This window comes from Cucurbita pepo, chromosome 19 (genome assembly GCF_057944985.1).
Source record: "Cucurbita pepo subsp. pepo isolate OVF chromosome 19, ASM5794498v1, whole genome shotgun sequence".
Lineage (NCBI taxonomy): Eukaryota > Viridiplantae > Streptophyta > Magnoliopsida > Cucurbitales > Cucurbitaceae > Cucurbita > Cucurbita pepo.
The window spans coordinates 1,734,072-1,755,481 of NC_141816.1; the positions used below are offsets into that span (position 1 = coordinate 1,734,072).

At 34.5% G+C, this 21,410-nt stretch overlaps 5 protein-coding genes across 6 annotated transcripts; 3 read left to right on the plus strand and 2 right to left on the minus strand.

The window, feature by feature from the left end:
* The first annotated feature begins 954 nt into the window (after positions 1 to 954).
* On the plus strand, positions 955 to 2,832 carry LOC111781850 (syntaxin-related protein KNOLLE). The gene is made up of 2 exons (XM_023662568.2): positions 955 to 1,446; positions 2,275 to 2,832. Exons 1-2 carry the CDS (start codon positions 1,058 to 1,060, stop codon positions 2,810 to 2,812), a joined length of 927 nt encoding a protein of 308 aa, XP_023518336.2. The 5' UTR covers positions 955 to 1,057; the 3' UTR covers positions 2,813 to 2,832.
* Positions 2,833 to 4,634: 1,802 nt separating this feature from the next.
* Positions 4,635 to 5,558, minus strand: LOC111781624 (NADPH-dependent aldehyde reductase-like protein, chloroplastic). Its single transcript, XM_023662314.2, has one exon. It carries the CDS (start codon positions 5,505 to 5,507, stop codon positions 4,710 to 4,712), a length of 798 nt encoding a protein of 265 aa, XP_023518082.2. The 5' UTR covers positions 5,508 to 5,558; the 3' UTR covers positions 4,635 to 4,709.
* A 1,619-nt stretch (positions 5,559 to 7,177) lies between these two features.
* On the plus strand, positions 7,178 to 11,427 carry LOC111781487 (PHD finger protein ING2). Its single transcript, XM_023662108.2, has 7 exons — positions 7,178 to 7,338; positions 7,434 to 7,505; positions 7,598 to 7,785; positions 8,504 to 8,567; positions 8,833 to 9,089; positions 10,230 to 10,268; positions 11,141 to 11,427. Exons 1-7 carry the CDS (start codon positions 7,293 to 7,295, stop codon positions 11,249 to 11,251), a joined length of 777 nt encoding a protein of 258 aa, XP_023517876.2. The 5' UTR covers positions 7,178 to 7,292; the 3' UTR covers positions 11,252 to 11,427.
* A 1,944-nt stretch (positions 11,428 to 13,371) lies between these two features.
* LOC111781484 (protein SINE1-like) lies at positions 13,372 to 15,944 on the plus strand. The gene is made up of 3 exons (XM_023662106.2): positions 13,372 to 13,503; positions 13,757 to 15,101; positions 15,215 to 15,944. Exons 1-3 carry the CDS (start codon positions 13,478 to 13,480, stop codon positions 15,731 to 15,733), a joined length of 1,890 nt encoding a protein of 629 aa, XP_023517874.2. The 5' UTR covers positions 13,372 to 13,477; the 3' UTR covers positions 15,734 to 15,944.
* An 81-nt stretch (positions 15,945 to 16,025) lies between these two features.
* Positions 16,026 to 19,548, minus strand: NDF5 (NDH-dependent cyclic electron flow 5). 2 transcript variants are annotated; one of them, XM_023662107.2, is made up of 3 exons: positions 18,950 to 19,548; positions 17,471 to 17,917; positions 16,026 to 16,357 (listed from the first exon to the last, which is right to left on the minus strand). In XM_023662107.2, exons 1-3 carry the CDS (start codon positions 19,448 to 19,450, stop codon positions 16,163 to 16,165), a joined length of 1,143 nt encoding a protein of 380 aa, XP_023517875.1. In that variant the 5' UTR covers positions 19,451 to 19,548; the 3' UTR covers positions 16,026 to 16,162. The 2 variants fall into 2 exon arrangements, with proteins under 2 accessions (XP_023517875.1, XP_086976391.1); XM_087120265.1 differs by having other exon boundaries at positions 16,026 to 16,360.
* Positions 19,549 to 21,410: the final 1,862 nt, after the last annotated feature.

Here is a 21,410-nt window from a genome sequence, read left to right on the forward strand (position 1 = left end):
CCTCAAAAGCCTATTCCGTAAGACCCAACATTCATAATGAAATGTGCAGTGATTACAATGCCTCCCTTCTCCAACTTTATTTTAATTATTTTCCAAAACGGAGTAGTTTTAAATTTTAATTCCCTCTTATTCGTAAATTTTTAAAATATCTCTTATTATTGTGATCCTCGAACCCATCTTAAATAAAGAGGTTAAACACCGCTCGTAAACTTACTTAATAGGACATTCATGTAAATCAAGCAGCACCACAACTTAGTAATTATAACTCGAACAACCCAACCAATGCAAAAATAAGATTACAACTCAACCCAATTATACTTTTAAGATTAATATGAAAATTAAGAATATTTGACGTTTGTAACCAAAGTTAGTAATGTATTGTGACTTATGAATGTTTGATATTTGAGTTTGATGAGATTTTAGTTATTAATATATAATTTATTTTAATAAGTAAAAAAAAAAAAAAAAAACAACTTGGCAACCCAACCAACCAACTTAACTAATTAATTCGATTGGTCCAAAAGATTTCTTTGACCTCGCCCAGGTATACCAATAGTATGAATACAACGGTAAAAAAATATATAAAATAAATTAATAAATGCCACGTGGAATTAAAAATATAATTTGTGAGTGAACTTTTTATAAATGCATTTAATAAAATTTTTATTTTTATTTTTTAAAAGTAGTGAATATAAAAATTTAATGAAATTTGGAAACTTGTGAAAATTTATTAAAATTTAAGGTAAATATAATAGTATCCTCTTAAAGGGCCCATTTTGGACTTGAGGCCCAAAGCCCAACCCAAAAACCGTTACTCTCCACAACAACTGTCGAACCCAACGGCTATTTCGAAATATATTATTTAAAAACGGCGATTTAAAAATATAGCCGTTACAAAAGCAAACGCAACGACTACTTTTTTTTCTGCAACTAGTTTTAAACTAAGCTTCCAACATTTCCAATTCTCACAAACCCTAAGAAAAATCTTCCAATTCTCTCAAACTCAACAAAATCTTGACTTTCCTTATTCTTCATAGAATTCTTAAAGGGGAAAAAAATGAACGACTTGATGACTCAATCGTTCACGAGCTATGTGGATCTGAAGAAGGCCGCTATGACAGATATCGACCTCGAAGCCGGTTTTGAAACGGTGTCGTCTGATACCAACAATGGCGATATGGGGCTCTTCCTTGAAGAGGCTGAGAAGGTGAAATTGGAGATGGGTTCTATTAGAGAGATTCTTGGAAAGCTCCAGCAGGCCAATGAGGAGACGAAATCTGCTCATAAACCCGAAACTTTGAAATCGCTTCGCCAGACGATTAATGGCGACATCGTTACCGTCCTGAAGAAGGCTCGATCGATCCGTTCCAAGCTTGAGGAAATGGACCGTGCTAATGATGCTAAGAAGCGGCTCTCCGCCAGCAAAGAAGGAACTGCCATTTACAGGTACTAAACTATACCACTAAACTCCGACTAGTTAAGTTGATGGGTCCTAATAAATTCAAAATAAGTTGAAGTTTCTTAGAAATTTATGCAAATGGGTTTAACGTAACACTAAATTCAACTGTTTGAGCCATTGGGTCGTAAAGTTGATGGGTCCTAATAAATTCAAAATAAGTCGAAGTTTCTTAGAAATTTATGCAAATGGGTTTAACGTAACACTAAATTCAACTGTTTGAGCCATTGGGTCGTAGTAAATTCAATCATTTGTTCATATTCTCAACAAATAGGACTCGAGTAGAAGCTAAATTCAACGGTTTGAGCTGGTGGGTCATAGTAAATTCAATCATTTATTCACATTCTCAACAAATAGGACTCGAGTAGAAGCTAAGTTCAACGGTTTGAGCTGATGGGTCATAGTAAATTCAATAGGACTCGAGTAGAAGCTAAATTCAACGGTTTGAGCTGGTGGGTCATAATAAGTAAAATCATTTATTCACACTCTCAACAAATACGACTCAGAGTAGAAGCTAAATTCAATGATTTGAGCTGGTGGGTCATAGTAAATTTCACATTCTCGACAAATAGGACTCGAGTAAAAGCTAAATTCAACGATTTGAGATGATGGGTCATAGTAAATTCAACCATTTATTCACATTCTCAACTAATCGGACTCGAAAAAGCTAAATTCAACTGTTTGAGTCAATGGGTCATAGTAATTCAATCATTTATTCACATTTTCAACCAATAGTACTCAAATAGAAACTAAATTCAACAGTTTAGGCTAATGGGTCATAGTAAATTCAATCATTTATTCCCATTCTCAACAAACAGGACTCGTATCGCGGTGACGAACGGTCTACGAAAGAAGCTAAAGGAGCTAATGATGGAGTTTCAAACCCTAAGACAAAGGATGATGACAGAGTACAAAGAGACGGTGGAGCGACGATACTTCACGGTGACGGGGGAGCACCCAGAGGAGGAGGTGATAGAGAAGATAATATCGAACGGAGGGGAGGAGTTTTTAGGGAGGGCAATAGAGGAGCACGGGCGGGGGAAGGTAGCAGAGACGGTGGTGGAGATACAGGACCGACACGGAGCGGCGAAGGAGATCGAGAGAAGCTTGCTAGAGTTGCACCAAGTGTTCTTGGACATGGCAGTGATGGTAGAAGCACAAGGGGAGAAAATGGATGACATTGAACACCATGTGATGAATGCTTCAGAATATGTAAGAGATGGGAGTAAGGAGTTGAAGAGTGCTAAGGATTTGCAAAGGAGCAATAGGAAATGGATGTGCTTTGGGGTTTTGCTTTTGCTTATTATTATTTTGGTTGTTGTTATTCCTATTGCTGTTAGTTTTGGGAGTTCTTGATTTTTTTTTTTTTTTTTTTTTTTTTTTTGGGACAAAGGGATGTTCTTGGCATCCCAAGTTATGTATTAAGAGAAGAATTTAATTGATTTGTTTTTTTAAAAAATATTAATTAAATGGTTACGCGTAAATCTAATAATACATACTTTGAATAATCTCACGATTAATACTTTATTTTAAAAAATATATTTAAATTTAAAAATATCCTTTTAATTTTAAAAATTACATTTGAGTTTTCAAAACTATTATATTTTAAAAATAATCTCATGAACTTTCACAAATAACATTAAAAATTGTGATTTTTTCGTAGTTGAAGGGCATTTTCGTAATTTTAAAGGTATAAAATAAAATAAATTAAGTTTAATTGAAAATAATAATGTAAATTATTTTTAAAAGAAAAGGAAAAGTAAAGATAAAACAAAAGTAATATAAAAATTGAGATTTTCATAGTTGAAGGGTATTTTCGTAATTTTACAATGTATAAAATAAAATAAATTAAGTTAAATTGAAAATAATAATGTAAATTAATTTTAAAAGAAAAGGAAAAATAAAGATAAAATAAAGCAGAAAAAGAAAAAAAAAATTGTTTAATTAAAAAAATATATCTTTTTAACTTTTAAAATTGTGTTTGAGTTTTCAAAAGTGTCGTATTTTTTAAAATAATCTTATTGTCTGCACCACATTTTAAAAATATTTATGACTTTCAAAAGTAACGTATAAAATGGAGACTTTTGTAATTGAAGGGTATTTTCGTAATTTTACAATGTATAAAATAAAATAAATTAAGTTAAATTGAAAATAATAATGTAAATTAATTTTAAAATAAAAGGAAAAATAAAGACAACAAAATTTGGAAAAAGAGAGGGAAAAAATTAATTGAATGGTTACGTATAAATTTAATTTAATGCGAAATTAATGAAAATTCTAGTGCCCAAATTTGGAAAGAATTTGAGTGATTAAAAAAAATGGGAAAAGAATTAAGGAAAGAAAATTAAATAGAATTAGAAAGAAAAAATTGGAAATGAAATCAAGGAAAAGAAGGAAGAGAAGGGAGCTAAAGGGTACTTTCGTAATTTCACATGTAAATTAAATTAAATTTGAAAATAATTTAAGAGAAAATAAAGATTAAAAAAAACAGAAAAAGAATATAAAAAATTTGGAAAAATAAACTTCCAATCAAATCACTAGTTTTATCCTTCTAATTGATTCCTCTTTTGAGGCCAACCAGGTAAGTGGCTCTACTCCCGAGACATGAGACAGACTCTTGACCACCTTTAACTTTATCCAATTTGAAGCAATAAATCATTTTCTTAAGTTTGTGTACCAAATTAGAATTTCTAGAAGAGAAGAGTCTCGTATTTGGAGGTACTTAATTTTTAACCTAGTTTTGTAACTGTAGTACCCAAGCATTGTATTCACCACCGTCCATTGGCCATTGGCGTTGAGTGCAATAGCTTCAGACGGCGAAAGACAACTCCCAATTTGAGCTGATACGGATTGCTATTTATGATTTGACGGAGACGATTAGGGATTCGCCAACTAACCTTTAATTGGGGTTCGAATAACTAGAGAACTGACTCATGATGTATAGTCGTACACTATGAGGATTATTAGTAAATTTGTCGGGTAGCTTTCCTTTAGTGAACCTATCACGAGCAGCAAGGGTCTAGAATTATACCTTAAAATCAGCTCGTAAAATGTTTATTTTCTTCCTTTCAAACAATTTATTAAAATTTGTACCTCAATTTTAATATATATTTTTTTTTGAAAAATTATCTTATGAAAATAAATATTTATTAAATAAAAATAAAATAAAATAATGGTCTTATTTAAATGCGCATTCATTCGTGTCAGTCATATAGTTATGCCAATTATTCCTTTTTTTTCGTTTTTTTAAATGTCAAATTACTAAACCGCCATTGACCCGAACCACCTGCCCGTTGACCCACCCGCCACCATCGGTAGCCAAGAACCCCACCAGCTTCGCCACATCGTCGGGCTGCCCGAGCCGACCTAGCGGGCAGGCATCCACCGACCGCGCCACCATCTCCTCCGATTTTCCAGCGAAAAACAGCTCCGTCGCCACCGGCCCTGGCGCCACGCAGTTAACTGTAATCTCCGTCCCCTTCAGCTCCTTCGCCGCCGTTTTCGCCATCGCCTCCACCGCCGCCTTCGACGCCGCGTAGGCACCGTACCCTGGCGGGAGAGATCCAACGATCGACGTCGTAATCAAAATAATCCTACCTCCCCCGCCGCGCTTAAGCCGATTCGCCGCCTCTTTACACACCAAAAACGCGCCTCTACAATTCACCCGAAACGTCTCATCCCAATCCTCCACGGCGGTTCCGGCCAGACTCGGATACTTCGAATCGAGAATCCCGGCAGCGTTCACGACGATGTGAATCTCAGATCCAAGCTCCTCGACAGCCGAATCGAACAGCCGCTTGACCTGAGCCGGGTCAGACACGTCGGCTTGAACGGCTATAACTCGCTGGCGCGGCGTCGATGACTGATTCAGCTCCGACGCGAGAAGATTCGCTTGCGCAGAGTTGGAAGCGTAGTTCAGGACAAGATTTGCGCCGAGAGAGTGGAGGTGGACGGCGATCGCACGGCCGATTCCACGGGAGGCGCCGGTGACGACGGCGTTGCGGCCGTCAAGAGGCAGTCCGGCGGCGGCGGTGGCGGCGGCGGTGGCCATTTGTTGAATTTAGAAAATGAAGAGGCTGAGCTGTAAAGGGGATCTGATAGTGGAAGTGAAGATTTAGGACCGCCATTTTTATGGTGGAGAGTTGCAGTGGTTAGAGTAATGAAGATAACGATGCGTCATTGCTGACGTAATTGACACAATTTTAGGATCTTATTATTTATTTTTTATATTAAATTTTAAAGTTTTCCGGATAGTCCCATTATTGTCCAAGACATGTTGTGTATGATAGTACCCGTTCCAAAACCGTTTTACTTACTTTGATATTGGCTAGGTTTTTATTGTTCTTGTTATGTTAATCTAGGGCTGTCATACCGCTCATCAAAATCATGTCTACACCAGTTAATACTAAAATGCTTTGAAATGTACTATAGAGAGACGTGACTAGTCGTCAATTCTTCCTACCCGGGATTACACGGGATGTTTCTTATTTTGCCTGCCCGTTTTCTAAAACATTTTTTCTCAAAAACACATTGGAGGTTTGAGTTGTAACAGACCCATAAACAACATCAAAGCAAGTAAAACGACCCACATATGCGCACATGGACCCATCACGTGACTATATAAGTACCTCGTAGGCGTGCCCTTAAGCTAAAATACGCTCACGCTACCGCGTCACGGAGAAAAATGAATCCACATAATATCATGACGTGCATAAATATCATAATGTACATAGGAGGTTTGAGTTGTATCGGACCCATAAACAACATCAAAGCAAGTAAAACGGCCCACGTATGCATACATGGACTCATCAGATGACTATATACGTACCCCTTAGGCACGCCGTTTAGCTAGAATATGCTCACGCTACCGAGTCCCGGAGGAAAATGAATCCACATAATATCATGACATACATAAATATCGTAATGTACGCATATGTACTTGTCTTAATAGAGAAGTATCATAATGCACGAGACATATAAATATACATGAAGTCCACATAAGCTTTAAATATGACCTAAGTAATTTTTTTTTTTAAATTAAAAAAAAAAAGTTATAATATTAATGTTACTTTTTAATTTTCATAAGTAATTTTTATAAGCATGATATTAACTATAATATATATATTAAAAAGTATTAATTAAAATTTTTAAAATTAAAGAGTATTTTTTTAAACAAATAATACTATTTTTAAATTTTTATTAATATCCTTCAATTTTTTTTTTAAAGTTCAAAAATACCCCTAAGACTATATTTAAAAAATACATATAAAAAATTTAAAAATAGTGACTTTTTATAAAAATTTCAAAAAAATTCTTACTTATCTCCCAATTTTTTAATATTAAAAAAAAAATAGTTTTAAAAAAATCAAGAGTATTAATAAAAAATTTGAAATTTAATGATATTTTTGAAACACATTTAAAGGTCAAAATAGTATTTTTGAAATAAAATATTAACGGTTTTGTATTTTTGTATTTTTTTTTTTTTGAAAGTGTAAGAATATTTTAAAATCTTTTTAAAATATAAAAATATGTTTCAAAATTTTAAAAGTTTTTAAGAGTATTTTTTAAATAAAATGGAAATTTAAAGAGTAATTTTTATTAATTTGGACAGTTGAAATTTGTAAAACTAATTAAACTTCAGTACGACGTCGTTTCTCTACCCTCTCTCCTTCACAAAATCAGAACGAAACGCTGTTTCAAATTTTCAGAAAATCCAAAACGAAGAAGGGACACAAGAGTGGGCGCCAAGGGCAAAACGAAAGCGACTTGGAGGGAGACACTCCTCGATCAAGCCCTAGAACCCAGCGCTTTCTGAGAGCTCCTCTCTACTTCAATCATGGCGATTGCTCGAACTGGAGTCTACGTCGACGATTATCTGGAATGTACGTTTCCTTTTCGTTTTCCGCCATTTCCCCCATTTTTTTTTTTTTTTCGCTTCCAATTTGCTGCTACTTTTGTTTCGTTTTGATCTTCGTAGATGCCAGCACATTTCCTGCTGATCTTCAGAGGCTTCTCAATACAATCAGAGAACTCGACGATCGCTCCCAGTGTAAAACCCTCGTTTTCTGATTTGCTCACTGTGTAGATCGATTGCTGCGATTCGTTGCTCTGAAGTTTTATGGAGTTTTCTTTTGGTTGTAGCGATGATTGACCAGACGCGGCAGCAGACGAAATACTGCCTGAGTTCGAAGAAAGGCTATAACAATAGTGGTACTGAGGATGAGGAGTCCGCGTTTGAAAAACAGCGGAAGGATATTGAGGCGAATCAGGATAATGCGTTGAGTTTGTGTACTGAAAAGGTTTTGTTGGCACGTCAAGCATGCGACCTGGTATGGCGCTCTTTCTCTCTTTGTTTCCCTCTTTTCATGCTTTGCGGACTACCTGGTTCTATTGCTGTTCGTTTCTCCAATACTATGGAGTGAATTTTTCTCATTCCTCTGTTACATTTCTCATTCATTCTTTCGCCTATCTTGTTTATGAGCAACCTTGTATTGTTAGGATCGATACCAATTGTTAGCTCTGATACCACGATAGACGAACACGACTCTCCACAATGGTTTGATATTGTCCACTTTGAGCATAAGCTCTCATGGATTTGCTTTAGGCTTACCCAAAAGGCCTCATACCAATGGAGAAAGTATTCTTTGTTTATAAACCCATGATCATTCCCTAAATTAGCCGATGTGGGACTTTCATTATCCAATACCTTGAATTGCAAAATTGTCTTTAGAGAAGGTATGAATGTGGTAATCGTTAATTATTTTCTTAAAAAAATCTAATGAGCTTAGGAGGGATGCGATAATTGACCTGAGATGCTGTTAAAAATTGAATTGGTATAAATTTCATACAAAGAGTTTCTTTGTAAGTATAATAATATAAATGTTACAAATGTTTTTATTCATTTTTCAGTTAACCGTTTACATTCAAAGTGTTGTACTGTAATGAACGTCAGTACTTTTATTCATGAAGTGGCTACATGCCATTAGTATTTTATTATATATTTTCTTGGCTGATCTTACAGGGTTTCATGTTCTTTTACTTTTCCAGATTGATAGCCATATTAAACGACTTGATGAGGATCTAAACAACTTTGCAGAAGATCTGAAACAAGGTACACAGGCTTAGAAGCTTTGTCATCTTTGTGAAATGCAAGTCATTTTACGAACTTGAGCTAATGATGTTACACATGAAGCTTAATTGCTTTATCATCTAAAGAATTGAATGTCAGCAGATTATTTGTAGACCTCCAAGCCATTTGTGATATTTAAATCAAACAAACTAGTAATGGGCTGCTGGATGCTTTAATGAATTGCTTACCTTTTCCTTCCATTCAGTTTGTCTGTTTGGAGATTACTGAACCTTTTACTATTTTTCAGAGGGAAAAATTTCACCAGATGAACCAGCAGCTCTCCCTCCACTGCCACTAGTTTCGAAGAATGAAAAGCGCAAACCAATATACATTGCACCTCAATCTAAGAGGCCAGATTACAGGGATCGGGATTGGGATAGGGAGCGTGATCGAGATTTCGAGCTCATGCCTCCTCCAGGAAGCCATAAAAAGGATTTTGCACCTTCACTTGATGTTGATCAGCCCATTGATCCAAATGAGCCTACATATTGCATCTGTCATCAGGTTTTGATTTTGAATTCATACATGCTTTACCTTGACAATTGAACCTATTTTATAAAATGACTCTTTCATTGTTACATTTATATGTTTATGCTTGCCAAAATTTTGTTTGGTGTTGTTTCACACGAATTTTTTTTTTTTGTTAGGTATTTGGAAGAATATGATGGTTAGTTAGTGGGTATACGAGATAGTCAGTTGGCTAAAAGGATGTTGGGGCAGTGGTAATAAATAAAGGAAGAGGGAATGAAGTGAGGGAGGAAAAATATTTATGTAAAGCATAGGGGAATATAGCCCTATTGAGAAGCTTTCATCCTCAACCTTCCATCTACCACAAACAATGGGGGGGAAATGAAGAAAAAATGACTAAATTAAAGCCCTCAGTCTCATGCAACAAATACATAAGAGAGACTGTTTGATGGAAAAAAGCAGATTGTGATGCGTAAAAAGAAAGAAGTAAGTTCTTGCTTCATGTAATTAATAACATTGGGACCTTACTGGATGAAGGAATATAGCTAAACTTTGAGAAAACGTTTCAGTGGAAAATCCAGTGAGAAAACGAAGGAGATAGATAGGTAATTCATATCATTAAATATTGGATTCTGAAAGCTAAGTCTTATGCTCAACACTGAAATTCTAGAGAGAGAGATGATTTGAGCTTCAATGTACCTTGAGTGGTGTGAGAAACCATAGAGTTAAGAAATAGGAACAAAAAAAGCAAAGCAAAAGGAACAAAAATTAATTTGCAAGGTGAAGAACTAGGGAAAACAGAAAGCGGAGAGTGTTCTTCGTCTTTATCATTATCTTCTTCCTCCTTCAGCTTTTGTTTGATGGAGCTTGTGCAATGGAACACCAATATCACTCTACTCAATGTGTTACTTTTGTTGGTGGGTAGTGCTAGGTATGTGGATGGCTTAGTTGGTGGGTAGATGAGATAACTAGAGTTAGTTAGAGTGAATTGCTAGCAGCGAGTGGCTATAAATAAAGAGGGAAGTTAGTGAAGGAAGAAAAATATATAGATTAATAGAGAGAAGGCTATCATCCTTATATTTTATTTTCTCAAGTCTTAAATTTTCTTAATTTCTCCGACTCAGTTGCTGGTTACTAACATATTTACTGGTGCCATCTAATTATCTGTTCTTTTAGGTGTCATTTGGAGATATGATTGCTTGTGACAATGAAAATGTAAGTCCTCCCTTGTTGCGATGTTATTGATTCTTCACACCCTCGTTTAGTTGTTTGTTTCTCTATTACGTTTCTTTGTCATGATTGCATCTCTAAGAAGAACAGTTTCTAGAATTGAATTTGTGGATATTGCTTGTCATGTGACCTCATGGCTCCGCAAATATCTCCAAATATTTGATCCTATAATCTTTTGTGTATATAATGAATGCAATATAGCTGGTCTTTTTCAATATGATTGTGCGTATGCATGAGCCTAAAAGAAGCAAAGCTTTGATATTAACTTCCATTTTGATCTTTGAAATTCCTGAAACCATTGCTTGTGGGTTAGGTAGAAAGGGTTGCCTTTGGCTTGTTTGGACTTTGAACAGTCAACTACATTCAGAAAACCAATTTGTACCGAAATACGGATTTACCACAGATGACCTTATGAACGTATAAAAAGTTGCCCGTGGGATGAGATTAGTACATGTTGTATTGAAGCATGAGTTCTATTATTTCCTCTCCCAGACAATTGTTCCCTTTCAGATGTTTATAGATCAACTAAACCCTTATTAAACAATAATCTGATAACCATTTTGTTTTTCGTTTTTTGTTCTAAAAAACTGTTCTCGGGTACTCGCTAATTTTTGCGATAAGCTTTTCATGTTCCTTGTTTTTATTTATTTTTTTATTTATATAATTTAAAACTTAGGTGATGAAGCTAGAGAACTACATATGGCAATAGTGGTGTTTATAAACTTAATCTTTAGAAGCAGAAAACCAAAAACAAAAAGGTTTCTAATCGAGCCTTAATTAAGCACACTTTTTTGGTACAAGTGCTTCATTTTAATGATAATATTTGCCTTTTTCTTCTACTTTTATGGCATTGACAGTGTCAAGGAGGTGAATGGTTCCATTATTCGTGCGTGGGACTAACTCCAGAAACCAGGTTTAAAGGAAAATGGTACTGTCCAACCTGCAGAGCCTTACCACAATGTCAATAATGAACGCAAATTTCAGAAGCCTGCGGTGGATAATTCAAGCGGTAAGCTTTCTTTTCTCATCTTTTTACATTGCACTGAAACCAAAATGGGCCTTATAATAAGTGTAAGTTGTAACAATGTTAGTTTAGTGGCAATGAGAGAGCTTTTATTTGAATATAATCATTCAGCTTCACTCATCAGTCATCCTACTTTTACCCTTTCTTTTTGTTCCTTTTCCTTTTTGTTATTTTGGGATGTGTTTCAATTTGGAACCGTTAAACCAAGCTTTAGTCCTTTATACTTTTTTCATCAACATCTTTGTTAAAGCTTACTATATGGAGCAACTAAAATCTATTGTGATAATGGACCTGTCATTTTTGTGATTGTGATAGGATTAGAATATGCATACACACACACACATATATATATATATATATACATATATACATACATACACACGTATATATATGTATATATAAAGATGGATATAGATATATAAAATCAAACTTTGATTGATTTAGGTACTTGGGATCCAAATGAAATATTTCTAGGTTTCACGTCTAGTTTAATTGAATTTGCAAAACTGGTACTCATGCAAAGCTTCTAAAACATTCTCACGTGTTTCACCTATATATATATATATAGTTTTTTACATTTTTTTTATAGTTCTTTATGCCTTTTCATTTTTATGTGTTTTATTAAAGTTTATTATGTGTTCCTCAATAAATAAAAGGCTTATTAGGAGTATTATAGTTTGTAGAGAAAATTTAATGTGACAATAGATGAGTCATTATGAATGTGGTGAATTTAATCTTGGGCTTAGGCATGTTTAGTAGTGATTTTGAAACGGTTAAATTACTTTTATTACGTTCAAAATTTCTTGAAAGCATGTGTTTAAAATGATCATAAATGATTAAATGCATGTTCGTGATTAAACTAATTTAACCATTTAATATTGCTTTATGTATGTATACCTGTATAACCTTTATATTTGTATCATTAAAATGGAGAAAAGCAAAGCTTTTTATATTTGTAGAATAATAATTTATTTCTATAAATAAAATAACAAAATTTGTTATTTACTTTAATGTTAATTGATGTGAACAATATGCATTTATTATAATAATTGCTTTTCCAAATAATAGTACAATAATTAAATACGCCAGATTTGGTAAATGTTAAATTAGTTGAGCATTTGACCATTATTTGAAATCCTTTGAATGGCGCCAACAGTGGTACTTACCTTAAAACTTGAACTTTGGAGGGAAAAACCTATTGGATTCAAATTACTCAACTACCCCTCTCTCTCTCTCTGAAATTATAACCATATATATATATATATATATATAATTGAGATTCTCATTTAATTTGTTGATTCTAAAAGATGAATAAAAGTGGACAAAATTACATTAATATTTTTAAAAAACAGTCTATTTATTAATTTGAACATCACAATTTTATAGTTTTATCAAATTGGATCATAGTAATATACTACAAACGGACCTCTAGTTTGGTACAATTACTCATTTTTAATTTCTCATCGTTAAAATTAAAGAGGTTGACGAAAAATAGAGATTTTTTTTTTTTTTTAATTAAACTCTCTAAAATTAATAGAATTATCAATTAGAATAAAATTACAATTGAATATATTTTAAGATGGTAACCAATATTTTTTTTCTTCTCTTTCAAAAAAACTCAAATCCAAGTTAAATAATTATGCATAAAATAACGGTATCCTATATTAAAATGATCAAATCTAGTTTAAAATGAATACTTAAAAAAAAAAATAGAATTTTATTTCCTTCCTCTTGTAATACAAAAACGTTATTAATTAATCATAATTTTTTAAAAAAAGATGAAAAAACAAAAAATTATCAAAATTTCTACTCAGATAAATTAATTCAAGGAGCAAAATTTAAAGCGAATTTGTTGTTATTTGGAAGGGGCATTATGGTCCATACAGAAAGTTTATGAGAGGCGGGACCCACAGAAGAAGGGATAGCGGTGGAATTTCAAGAAAGAAATTTGAATTCATGGTAGCCGAGGCGCTGCCCAAATCCAAATCCCCGGAAAAGGAAAGCCTTCCCCCCTTATCAAAAACATCCCCTTCAGAATTCAAACCCATCAAAAGCCCTAAATCCTTCTCTCTTCTTCTTCTTCTTCTTCTTCTTCCTCTTCCTCCCCTTAATCCTCCCAGATTCAACGCCATCTTCTTCCATCTCTGCTCAGACATTCAATCTCTACGCCATGAAAGCAACCCCAGAAGCTCACAGGTATTATATGTATATATATATATATATATATATATCTTTCTGTCTCGATTGTTCCTTTGATTTGCTGCTTTTTCCAGATACCCTTTTGCTCAAAACCCAAATCCCAGTTCAAGTTTGCCTTGGATTTCTGTTTCTTCAACTGTTCTGTACTGATTTTGTGTTTTTTTGAGAGTGCCCATCAGCTGTTTGATAAAAGTCCTGACTGAATCTCGACGTTGGATCTGTTTCTCGTGTTGATTTCTATTTCTGTCAGGTCTTTTGTGGGCAAAAGTTTTAGTCCAATGCTAAGGAGAGAGCTTGCTAATCTTGATAAAGATGCTGATAGTCGCAGAACTGCAATGAAAGCATTGAAGACTTATGTGAAGGAATTGGATTCCAAGGCTATTCCTGTTTTTCTTGCTCAAGTTTCTGAGAATAAAGAAACTGGTGCATTAACTGGGGAGTGTACTATTTCCCTCTATGAAGTTCTTGCTCGTGTTCATGGCGTTAATATCGTGCCGCAGATCGATCGGATTATGACTTCTATTATCAAAACTTTGGCTTCAAGTGCTGGCTCTTTCCCTCTTCAACAGGCCTGTTCTAAAGTTGTACCAGCCATTGCTAGATATGGGATTGATCCAACCACTCCTGATGATAAGAAGACTTATGTTATTCATTCTCTTTGTAATCCACTTTCTGAATCTTTGTTGGGTTCTCAAGAGAGCCTCACTGCTGGGGCCGCCCTCTGCTTGAAGGCTCTGGTCGATTCGGATAATTGGCGGTTCGCTTCCGACGAGATGGTTAATAAGGTGTGCCAGAATGTGGCTGGAGCTCTGGAGGAGAAGTTTACTCAAACCAATTCGCACATGGGGCTTGTTATGACACTAGCTAAGCGGAATCCTCGGATTGTCGAACCGTATGCTAGATTGTTGCTACAGGCCGGGCTGCGAATATTGAAATCTGGGATGGTGGAGAAGAATTCTCAGAAAAGATTGTCCTCCATTCAAATGATTAATTTCTTGATGAAGTGCTTAGATCCTTGGAGTATATTTTCTGAGCTGCAGACTATAACTGAGGAGATGGAGAATTGCCAATCTGATCAAATGGCTTATGTCAAAGGTGCAGCTTTTGAAACCCTGCAAACAGCAAGGAGAATAGCAGCGGATGAAGGGTCTAAAATGGGCAAATCACCAAGCTCGGTTACTGGATCGAACTTCATTGACCGCAGGAGAAGTCCATGGAGGAATGGTGGAAGCCGAACGCCCTCGTCCGAGTCTCCAGAATCCCAAACTCATGATTCATTCTTTGATTACGGGTCGCTTGATGGATCGCCTTTTTCGTCTAAACAAGCTTCTCTGAATTCTGGATTTGACCGTAGGAGTATGAACCGTAAACTTTGGAGATATGAGAATGGTGGGGTTGATATATCCCTCAAGGATGGCCTGTCGTTGTTCTCGGATATCGCTCGTGGAACCGATGTCTCCGACACATTGTCTCTGCACTCTGAAAGTCATAAATTTGACCATCATGGTGAAGAATATGCAGATGACTTTGCAGGGTTCTTTCAAATGAGTCCTCCTAGACATAGACTATCAAGAAGCACTACAACCAGCCCTGTTGTAAGTTCTGACAGCAAACTGCCTGATTCATGTCAATAATCTTAGGACAAATTCTAGTTTAGTTCTGTGAACATTCATTAGCTGATATCTATCTTTCCTTTCTTATACCTCAGAGGTCTCGTAACTGCATAAACGTCGAAGATATGATCTTCAAAACTCCTCGGAAGCTCGTCCACTCTCTTCAAGATCTAAACAATGCAAACTTGGACTATGCTAGCAAAAGCTGCAAATGGAGGCAAAGGAGTTTGTCATTAGGCAATCTGGAGTGGAGTCCAAGATCATGTCATAATCAAAATGGGTCCCCAGATGATCAGAAACTTAGCAAAGACGACAGCAGCTCAGACAACGACAACAACAACGACAATGACAATGACAATGACAATGACAATGACGAACAATCACCAGGTGGTTCTGAATCAGTCTCTTCAACTGGTGGTGTTCCTGTCCAAGCTATGCCAGTGGTGGTGGCTCAACATAGCAAGATCAAAACTCAATACTCAGGCATTGAGATGGCATATAAGAAGACTGCTTTGAAACTGGTCTGTGGCTTCTCATTTTTGCTCTTCACAATATTCACTTCATTGCTCTGGATCAACGAGCAGGATCAAGGTACCTATCTTGTACCAACATAACGTTCTTCTGTTTGTCTCATCTGAATTAGGCTTAAACTGGTTGTTGTAGCTTGTAAGTTCTTCTCCTGAGCTTATTGATCTGTTCTAAGTAGGAGAAAAGCAATATAGAATGAATCTAGAATCGAAAGCATATAGAATGTAGCATTTCATTTCGTGGTCAATGAAGTTCTTGACCCGGATATGAATTTTGGGTCTGGATATATTTCATTTAGCTCTTACACTTCGAGAACCATATTTCTAAAAGTACCCCGAGCTAAGTTCTTTTCACTAAAATGAAGGAGAAACTGACATGTCAACTGATAATATTAGAAACGGTAAGATTGTTACCATTCATTTAACTCGGGAAGTTGTTGACAATGTTTACATATCAACTCTCCTGAACGTTTTGAATGAAACCTTATGGAGTTTACAGGGATGGGAAGGGAAGAATTAGAGATTTGGATTGAACAAAGACTGAGATCCTCTCCATACTTGATGAGGCTGTAAGAGTATTGGTTTGAGCATGGCTGAGTGACCAACACATATGAAAGAATATTCCCCATAGTACACATGATTTGATCCAGGACTGAACATGTAAAGTTCATCAAACCCATCTCTCCCCACAACCACTGAGTTTCTCCTTCCCTGCTTCATCCCAAAACAACAAAATTTGGTTCAAACCAGTCATAGGTGCTTGAGAAACTACATTAATACTGAATTTGAAACTATATTTGTTTGTTAAAATCAAAATGGATAAGTTTTTCGAAATTTGGAGATCAAAATATCCGTTCAACTACCCGAAGTTAAAGAATTAAGATCAACATTTAAAAAGTTTGAGATATAAAGTTTAGATAGACAACTTTTTTTTGCCTTTTGTCTTAACAAAAAAGATACCCTACACTTTCCAAAATTTTAATAATACCCTTAAATGGTTAAAAATATGTCCTTAATCTTAAATAAATAAATAAATAAATACTTAAAAAATATTTTTATCGTTAGTTTAACTTTTAAAAGTTCAAGAACACCTTTAAACTTTTTAAAAAGTTCAAAAATATTTTAAGGCTAGTATTATGTTTTGAAAATATTCATAAAATTTCAAAAGTAATATTAAAAGGTCAAGAAATAATCTATGAGGTGTCAAAAGACCGGTTTTATTAAAATATTGATGGTAAAAAAAATTAAACTTTTTTTTATAAAGATAAATACTCTTAATACTACTTTTAGATTTTTGGGGTATTTTTTTAAATTTTTTTAAAAAGTTAAAAGGATATTATTTAAATGTCCTCCATTCAAAGTTTAAGAATATTTTTAAAATAAAATATAAAAAAAAATTAAATGTATTATTAAAACCTTAAAATATATATATATATATACACGAAGTTTAAGAGTATTTTTATTGATTTGACCTACCTATCCTATAAACTTTAAATTTTTATTATTTTCATAAATTTTAGTTCATCTATCTATCTTCAACTTTTGTCCACTTTAGTCCTCACACTTTTTTAAAAAATCTAATTTGGTCCCTGTATTTTTTTCATTTTCTAATTTGGTCCCTATATTTTTTTTCTATTTCTTGAAAGGTTACAAGATCGTTCTATAATTTTGTAAATAAGAACACTAAAATAGTAACTTTTAAAAGTTTAGGAACCAAAATATAATTTTGAAAAGTAAAAATAGGGACGAAAACTTATAACACTGAGACTAAAATAGTATCGAGATTTAATCCATAAAAGATTATACGAAAAGAATGATTCTTACCCTGTCTATGATCGTGAAGTTCCTGGGTGCACTGGTATAGATCCGACTCATTTCCTCCGTTAATTGCTTGTAATTATCAGTCTCCTCGCCTTCTTCTCCCTCAACCTCCTCTTCGCTTTCTTTCTCTTTGCTTTTACCCCATCCAGAAAGAATTCCGTTCAATGTTCGACCCAAACCAGAGCCGCTTCCCTGCCCATAATCTGGAGGGACAATGGAATAGCTCGATGAACATGGTGCTCTGCTGTAGAAGTCTGACCCTTCCAACCCAATGGCGTAGGTTGCCTCAGGTGTGCTCACTGTCAAATGGCTCAACACACTGCCCTTCAATTGGATGGCGGTTTGTTCGTTGTTGGACACTATTAGCTCTGATCTTAACATGTCTTCTCCTAGTGTCACTATGTATTTCAGCTCTACCTTCCCCTCTGCAGCTCCGCTTATCAGCTCAACCTGCTCGAATCAAATACAAACTTGGTTTGAATTCGAAGGATCAAAAGTGTATTTTACTCGAGAACTTGTTGTAAATTAGAAATTTCTCGAAACGACACTACTAGGTGAACAAAACAAGTTGAGCCTCATGCTAGCAGATATTGTCCGTTTTGGCCCGTTACGTATTACCGCCAGCCTCACAGTTTTAAAACGCGTCTGTTAGGGAGAGGTTTCCACACTCTTATAAGGAATGTTTCGTTCCCCCTCTCCAACCGATGTGGGATCTCATAATCCACCCCCTTGAGTGCCAGCGTCCTCGCTGGCACACCACCTGGTGTTTATCCCACATTGGTTGAAGAGGGGAATGAAACATTCTGAGTGTGGAAACCTCTCCCCAACAGACGCGTTTTAAAACTATGAGGTTGACGGCAATACATAACGGGTCAAAGTGGACAATATCTGCATAGAATTGAGTTGTTACAAATGGTATCAGAGCCAGACACCGGGCAGTGTATCAACAAGGAAGCTGGGCCCTAAAGGGGTGGATTATGAGATCTCACATCAATTGAGAGGGGAACAAAGCATTCTTTACAGGGGTATGAACACCTCTCTGTAGTAGACACTCTCTGTAGTAGACATGTTATAAAACTGTGAGGCCGACGACGATACGTAACAGGTCAAAGCAGACAATATCTATTAGTGGTGGGATATGAGCTGTTACAAATGGTATCAGAGCCAGACACCGGACGATGTATAGGTCCGGGCCCCAATGAGGGTGGATTGTGAGATCACATCGACTGAGAGAGGAACTAAACATTTTTTATAAGGGTGTGGAAACCTCTTCATAGTAGACGCATTGTAAAAACGTGAGACTGACGGCGATACGTAACGAGTCAGAGCAGACAATATCAACTAGCATGGAGAACTATTACGAACTTATTTGACTTCAACCATTTCTACCTATTAGATTTCGGATAACAAAACAGAGGTAAGTAGAAATTTAAACCAATTGAGAAACGTTGTGAATGCGAAAACGAGTATACTTTCTCAAACCTGAATCGATTCGCGAGGATTTCCTTTAACATCATGAAGAGTCCAACAAACATCATCTAATCGAATACTCCCGCAGTCTAGGGCTAGGGATACGCCTCCTCGAACAACAACATCGCCGTTCTCGTCCTCACAAACCGAAGAGTGAAGTAATTCCAGCGATCCTCCATGCCACATCGGCGATTTGTATGAGGTAATCAATCCGCTCGGGAACATTACAATCGCAGAACCTCCATTTTCCAATCGCAATTTCGCCGCGCATTCATCGCCGATTCCTTCGAATCTCACTCCATGCCCTAGCCCGTTGAATTCTTCCTCCAAATAATCAACGTTGATCGGTTGATAAGGAACTGAAGCCACTCTAGGAAGTTGGAATCCTCTTCCTCTGCTGCGGCGGCTTCCGGTGGATCGATTAAGGCATTGATAGACGAAGCGGCGACGCGTGGACGGACGCTTGTAGAGAACGCCGGCGGCTGGATAGAGAAGCTTTGGAGCTACGCTCATGGCGGTCGATCGCCGTCGGCGGCGGCTGCGACGGTTCTCTCGACTTTGGGATGAAGTGAAGTGGATAAAGTGAGGATTTTAATGGACTGGTTGTTCTTTCGTTTTGAATTTCCATTTTTCAATTTATATGATTTTTTAAAAGATATTTATAAATTTTAAAAAATAAATTAAATATAACTATAATATATATATATATATATATATATATATATATATATATATATATATATATATTTAAATTATAAATTTTTAAATATAGTTAATTTTTTTAACTCAAATAATTCGGATTAACTCGTAAATTTTTTTAACCCAAATAATTCAGATTAAATAACGAACAGATCTATCTAATCATAAATTATTAGGTTGTGTTATTTTAATTTATTCAATTATTTATTTTTAATAAAAATAAAATATTTGTTCGTACAATATTTATTTATTTATTTTCAAATATTTAATTAATATTTGAAACTCAATTTCAATATATATTAAATTTAAAATAAAATAAATATTGGAGTATTAAGATAAAAATATATATATTGAAATAACAAATAAATCTAATTTTATTTTTCAGAATAAAAAAATGCCTTTAATTTTTTTTTTTTTTTTTTTTAAATAGAAACCTAACTTAACTAATAAGAGTATTAATTTGTTAAAAATGAAATAATATTTAAACTTTAATTTATTTTCCACCAAACGAAGAGTTTATTAGTCATTTAATTTCAACAATGAAACTCTCTTTAATAATATACAATATAATAATGGCTCCAGCTGTCTATTTTGATATTTAATTTACCAACATTTTAAATAATTTATAAATTCTAAAAGAAACATTACTTTATTTATCTAATTAAAATATAAAATATTTCACCATTATAGATTATTTTATCGAATTGAATCAAACAAATTCGAATTTATTATTAATTTTTTTAAAAGCATTTTTACTTGCTATCTATATTTATTGGTTATTTTGAAATCTACTTGTCACAATCGCACTTAACGGCAACGGACTTGCAATTGTGCGATATTCACTTCCCCAGCAACAAGTGAGTTAAGCCTATTCGTTCTTACGTCGCCTACGGCTAAACGATGTATTCTCGAGGCTCCGGCCTATATTCAAAAAGAAAGTTTTAGAAAACCGGACAGAGAGATTTTGAAAGAGAGTTTTGAAAGCAAGATTCGAGGAATTGAAATTAGTGTTATATGAGAATGTAACCAAAAGACAATAATGACTTACTGTATATGGATAAGTTGACAACTATATTTATTGTTAATTTAAAAAATATATATTCTTATGTGGTATATATATATATATTAATTAATTTTATTTTATTTCATAATTATGTTTTGGTTATTTATTGTCCAACAAGATACTATTTTTAAAAAACTATTTATAGGGTATTTTTAAAAATATATATTAAAACTAAGGTATAAATCTTAAATAAAAAATTGAAAATAAATAAAAATATTTACTTTTATTATAAAAATTTTGAATAAATAATTTGAACAACTCAAACCAGCCCAACAAAAATAAATATGATTGAGTTGAGTTGGTTTCACGTTTAAAAAGGATTGTTTGAATTGAAAACAAATATAATTTGAACCGTTGAGTTAGGTCAACAAAATGTTTCAACCTGATCCAACCTTCCCGTTAATTGTTAAACACAACTCTTTTGTGGCAAGAATTCGAGTTTGAATTGGATTGAAAATTTGGTCGGAAGTAGGGTTCACAACCTCAGGGTCTTACTTGTTTTTGCCAGTTACGAAAATTAAACATCTTTGTCGTTTGTAATAGATACTAGTGATGCATTATGATAAGCAAATGTTTAATATTTAAGTTATATATGAGATTTTAGTTATTAATATAACATGTGTTTTTTTAAAACAATAATTAAAAGAAAGAACAACACTGTGAGCCAACCTAACCCAAAATGAAAATAGAGAGTTCGGTTGTGAACTTTGT

Coding starts and splice junctions, on each gene's coding strand:
- LOC111781850 (XM_023662568.2), top strand. CDS start 1,058: ATGAACGACTTGATGACTCAATCGTTCACGAGCTATGTGGATCTGAAG. Junction 1,447..2,274: donor GAAGGAACTGCCATTTACAG/GTACTAAACTAT, acceptor CTCAACAAACAG/GACTCGTATCGCGGTGACGA.
- LOC111781624 (XM_023662314.2), bottom strand. CDS start 5,507: ATGGCCACCGCCGCCGCCACCGCCGCCGCCGGACTGCCTCTTGACGGC.
- LOC111781487 (XM_023662108.2), top strand. CDS start 7,293: ATGGCGATTGCTCGAACTGGAGTCTACGTCGACGATTATCTGGAAT. Junction 7,339..7,433: donor CGTCGACGATTATCTGGAAT/GTACGTTTCCTT, acceptor TGATCTTCGTAG/ATGCCAGCACATTTCCTGCT. Junction 8,568..8,832: donor TGCAGAAGATCTGAAACAAG/GTACACAGGCTT, acceptor ACTATTTTTCAG/AGGGAAAAATTTCACCAGAT.
- LOC111781484 (XM_023662106.2), top strand. CDS start 13,478: ATGAAAGCAACCCCAGAAGCTCACAG. Junction 13,504..13,756: donor GCAACCCCAGAAGCTCACAG/GTATTATATGTA, acceptor TATTTCTGTCAG/GTCTTTTGTGGGCAAAAGTT. Junction 15,102..15,214: donor GCACTACAACCAGCCCTGTT/GTAAGTTCTGAC, acceptor CTTATACCTCAG/AGGTCTCGTAACTGCATAAA.
- NDF5 (XM_087120265.1), bottom strand. CDS start 19,450: ATGAGCGTAGCTCCAAAGCTTCTCTATCCAGCCGCCGGCGTTCTCTAC. Junction 17,918..18,949: donor ATCCTCGCGAATCGATTCAG/GTTTGAGAAAGT, acceptor TGATTCGAGCAG/GTTGAGCTGATAAGCGGAGC. Junction 16,361..17,470: donor ACTTCACGATCATAGACAGG/GTAAGAATCATT, acceptor TTTGGGATGAAG/CAGGGAAGGAGAAACTCAGT.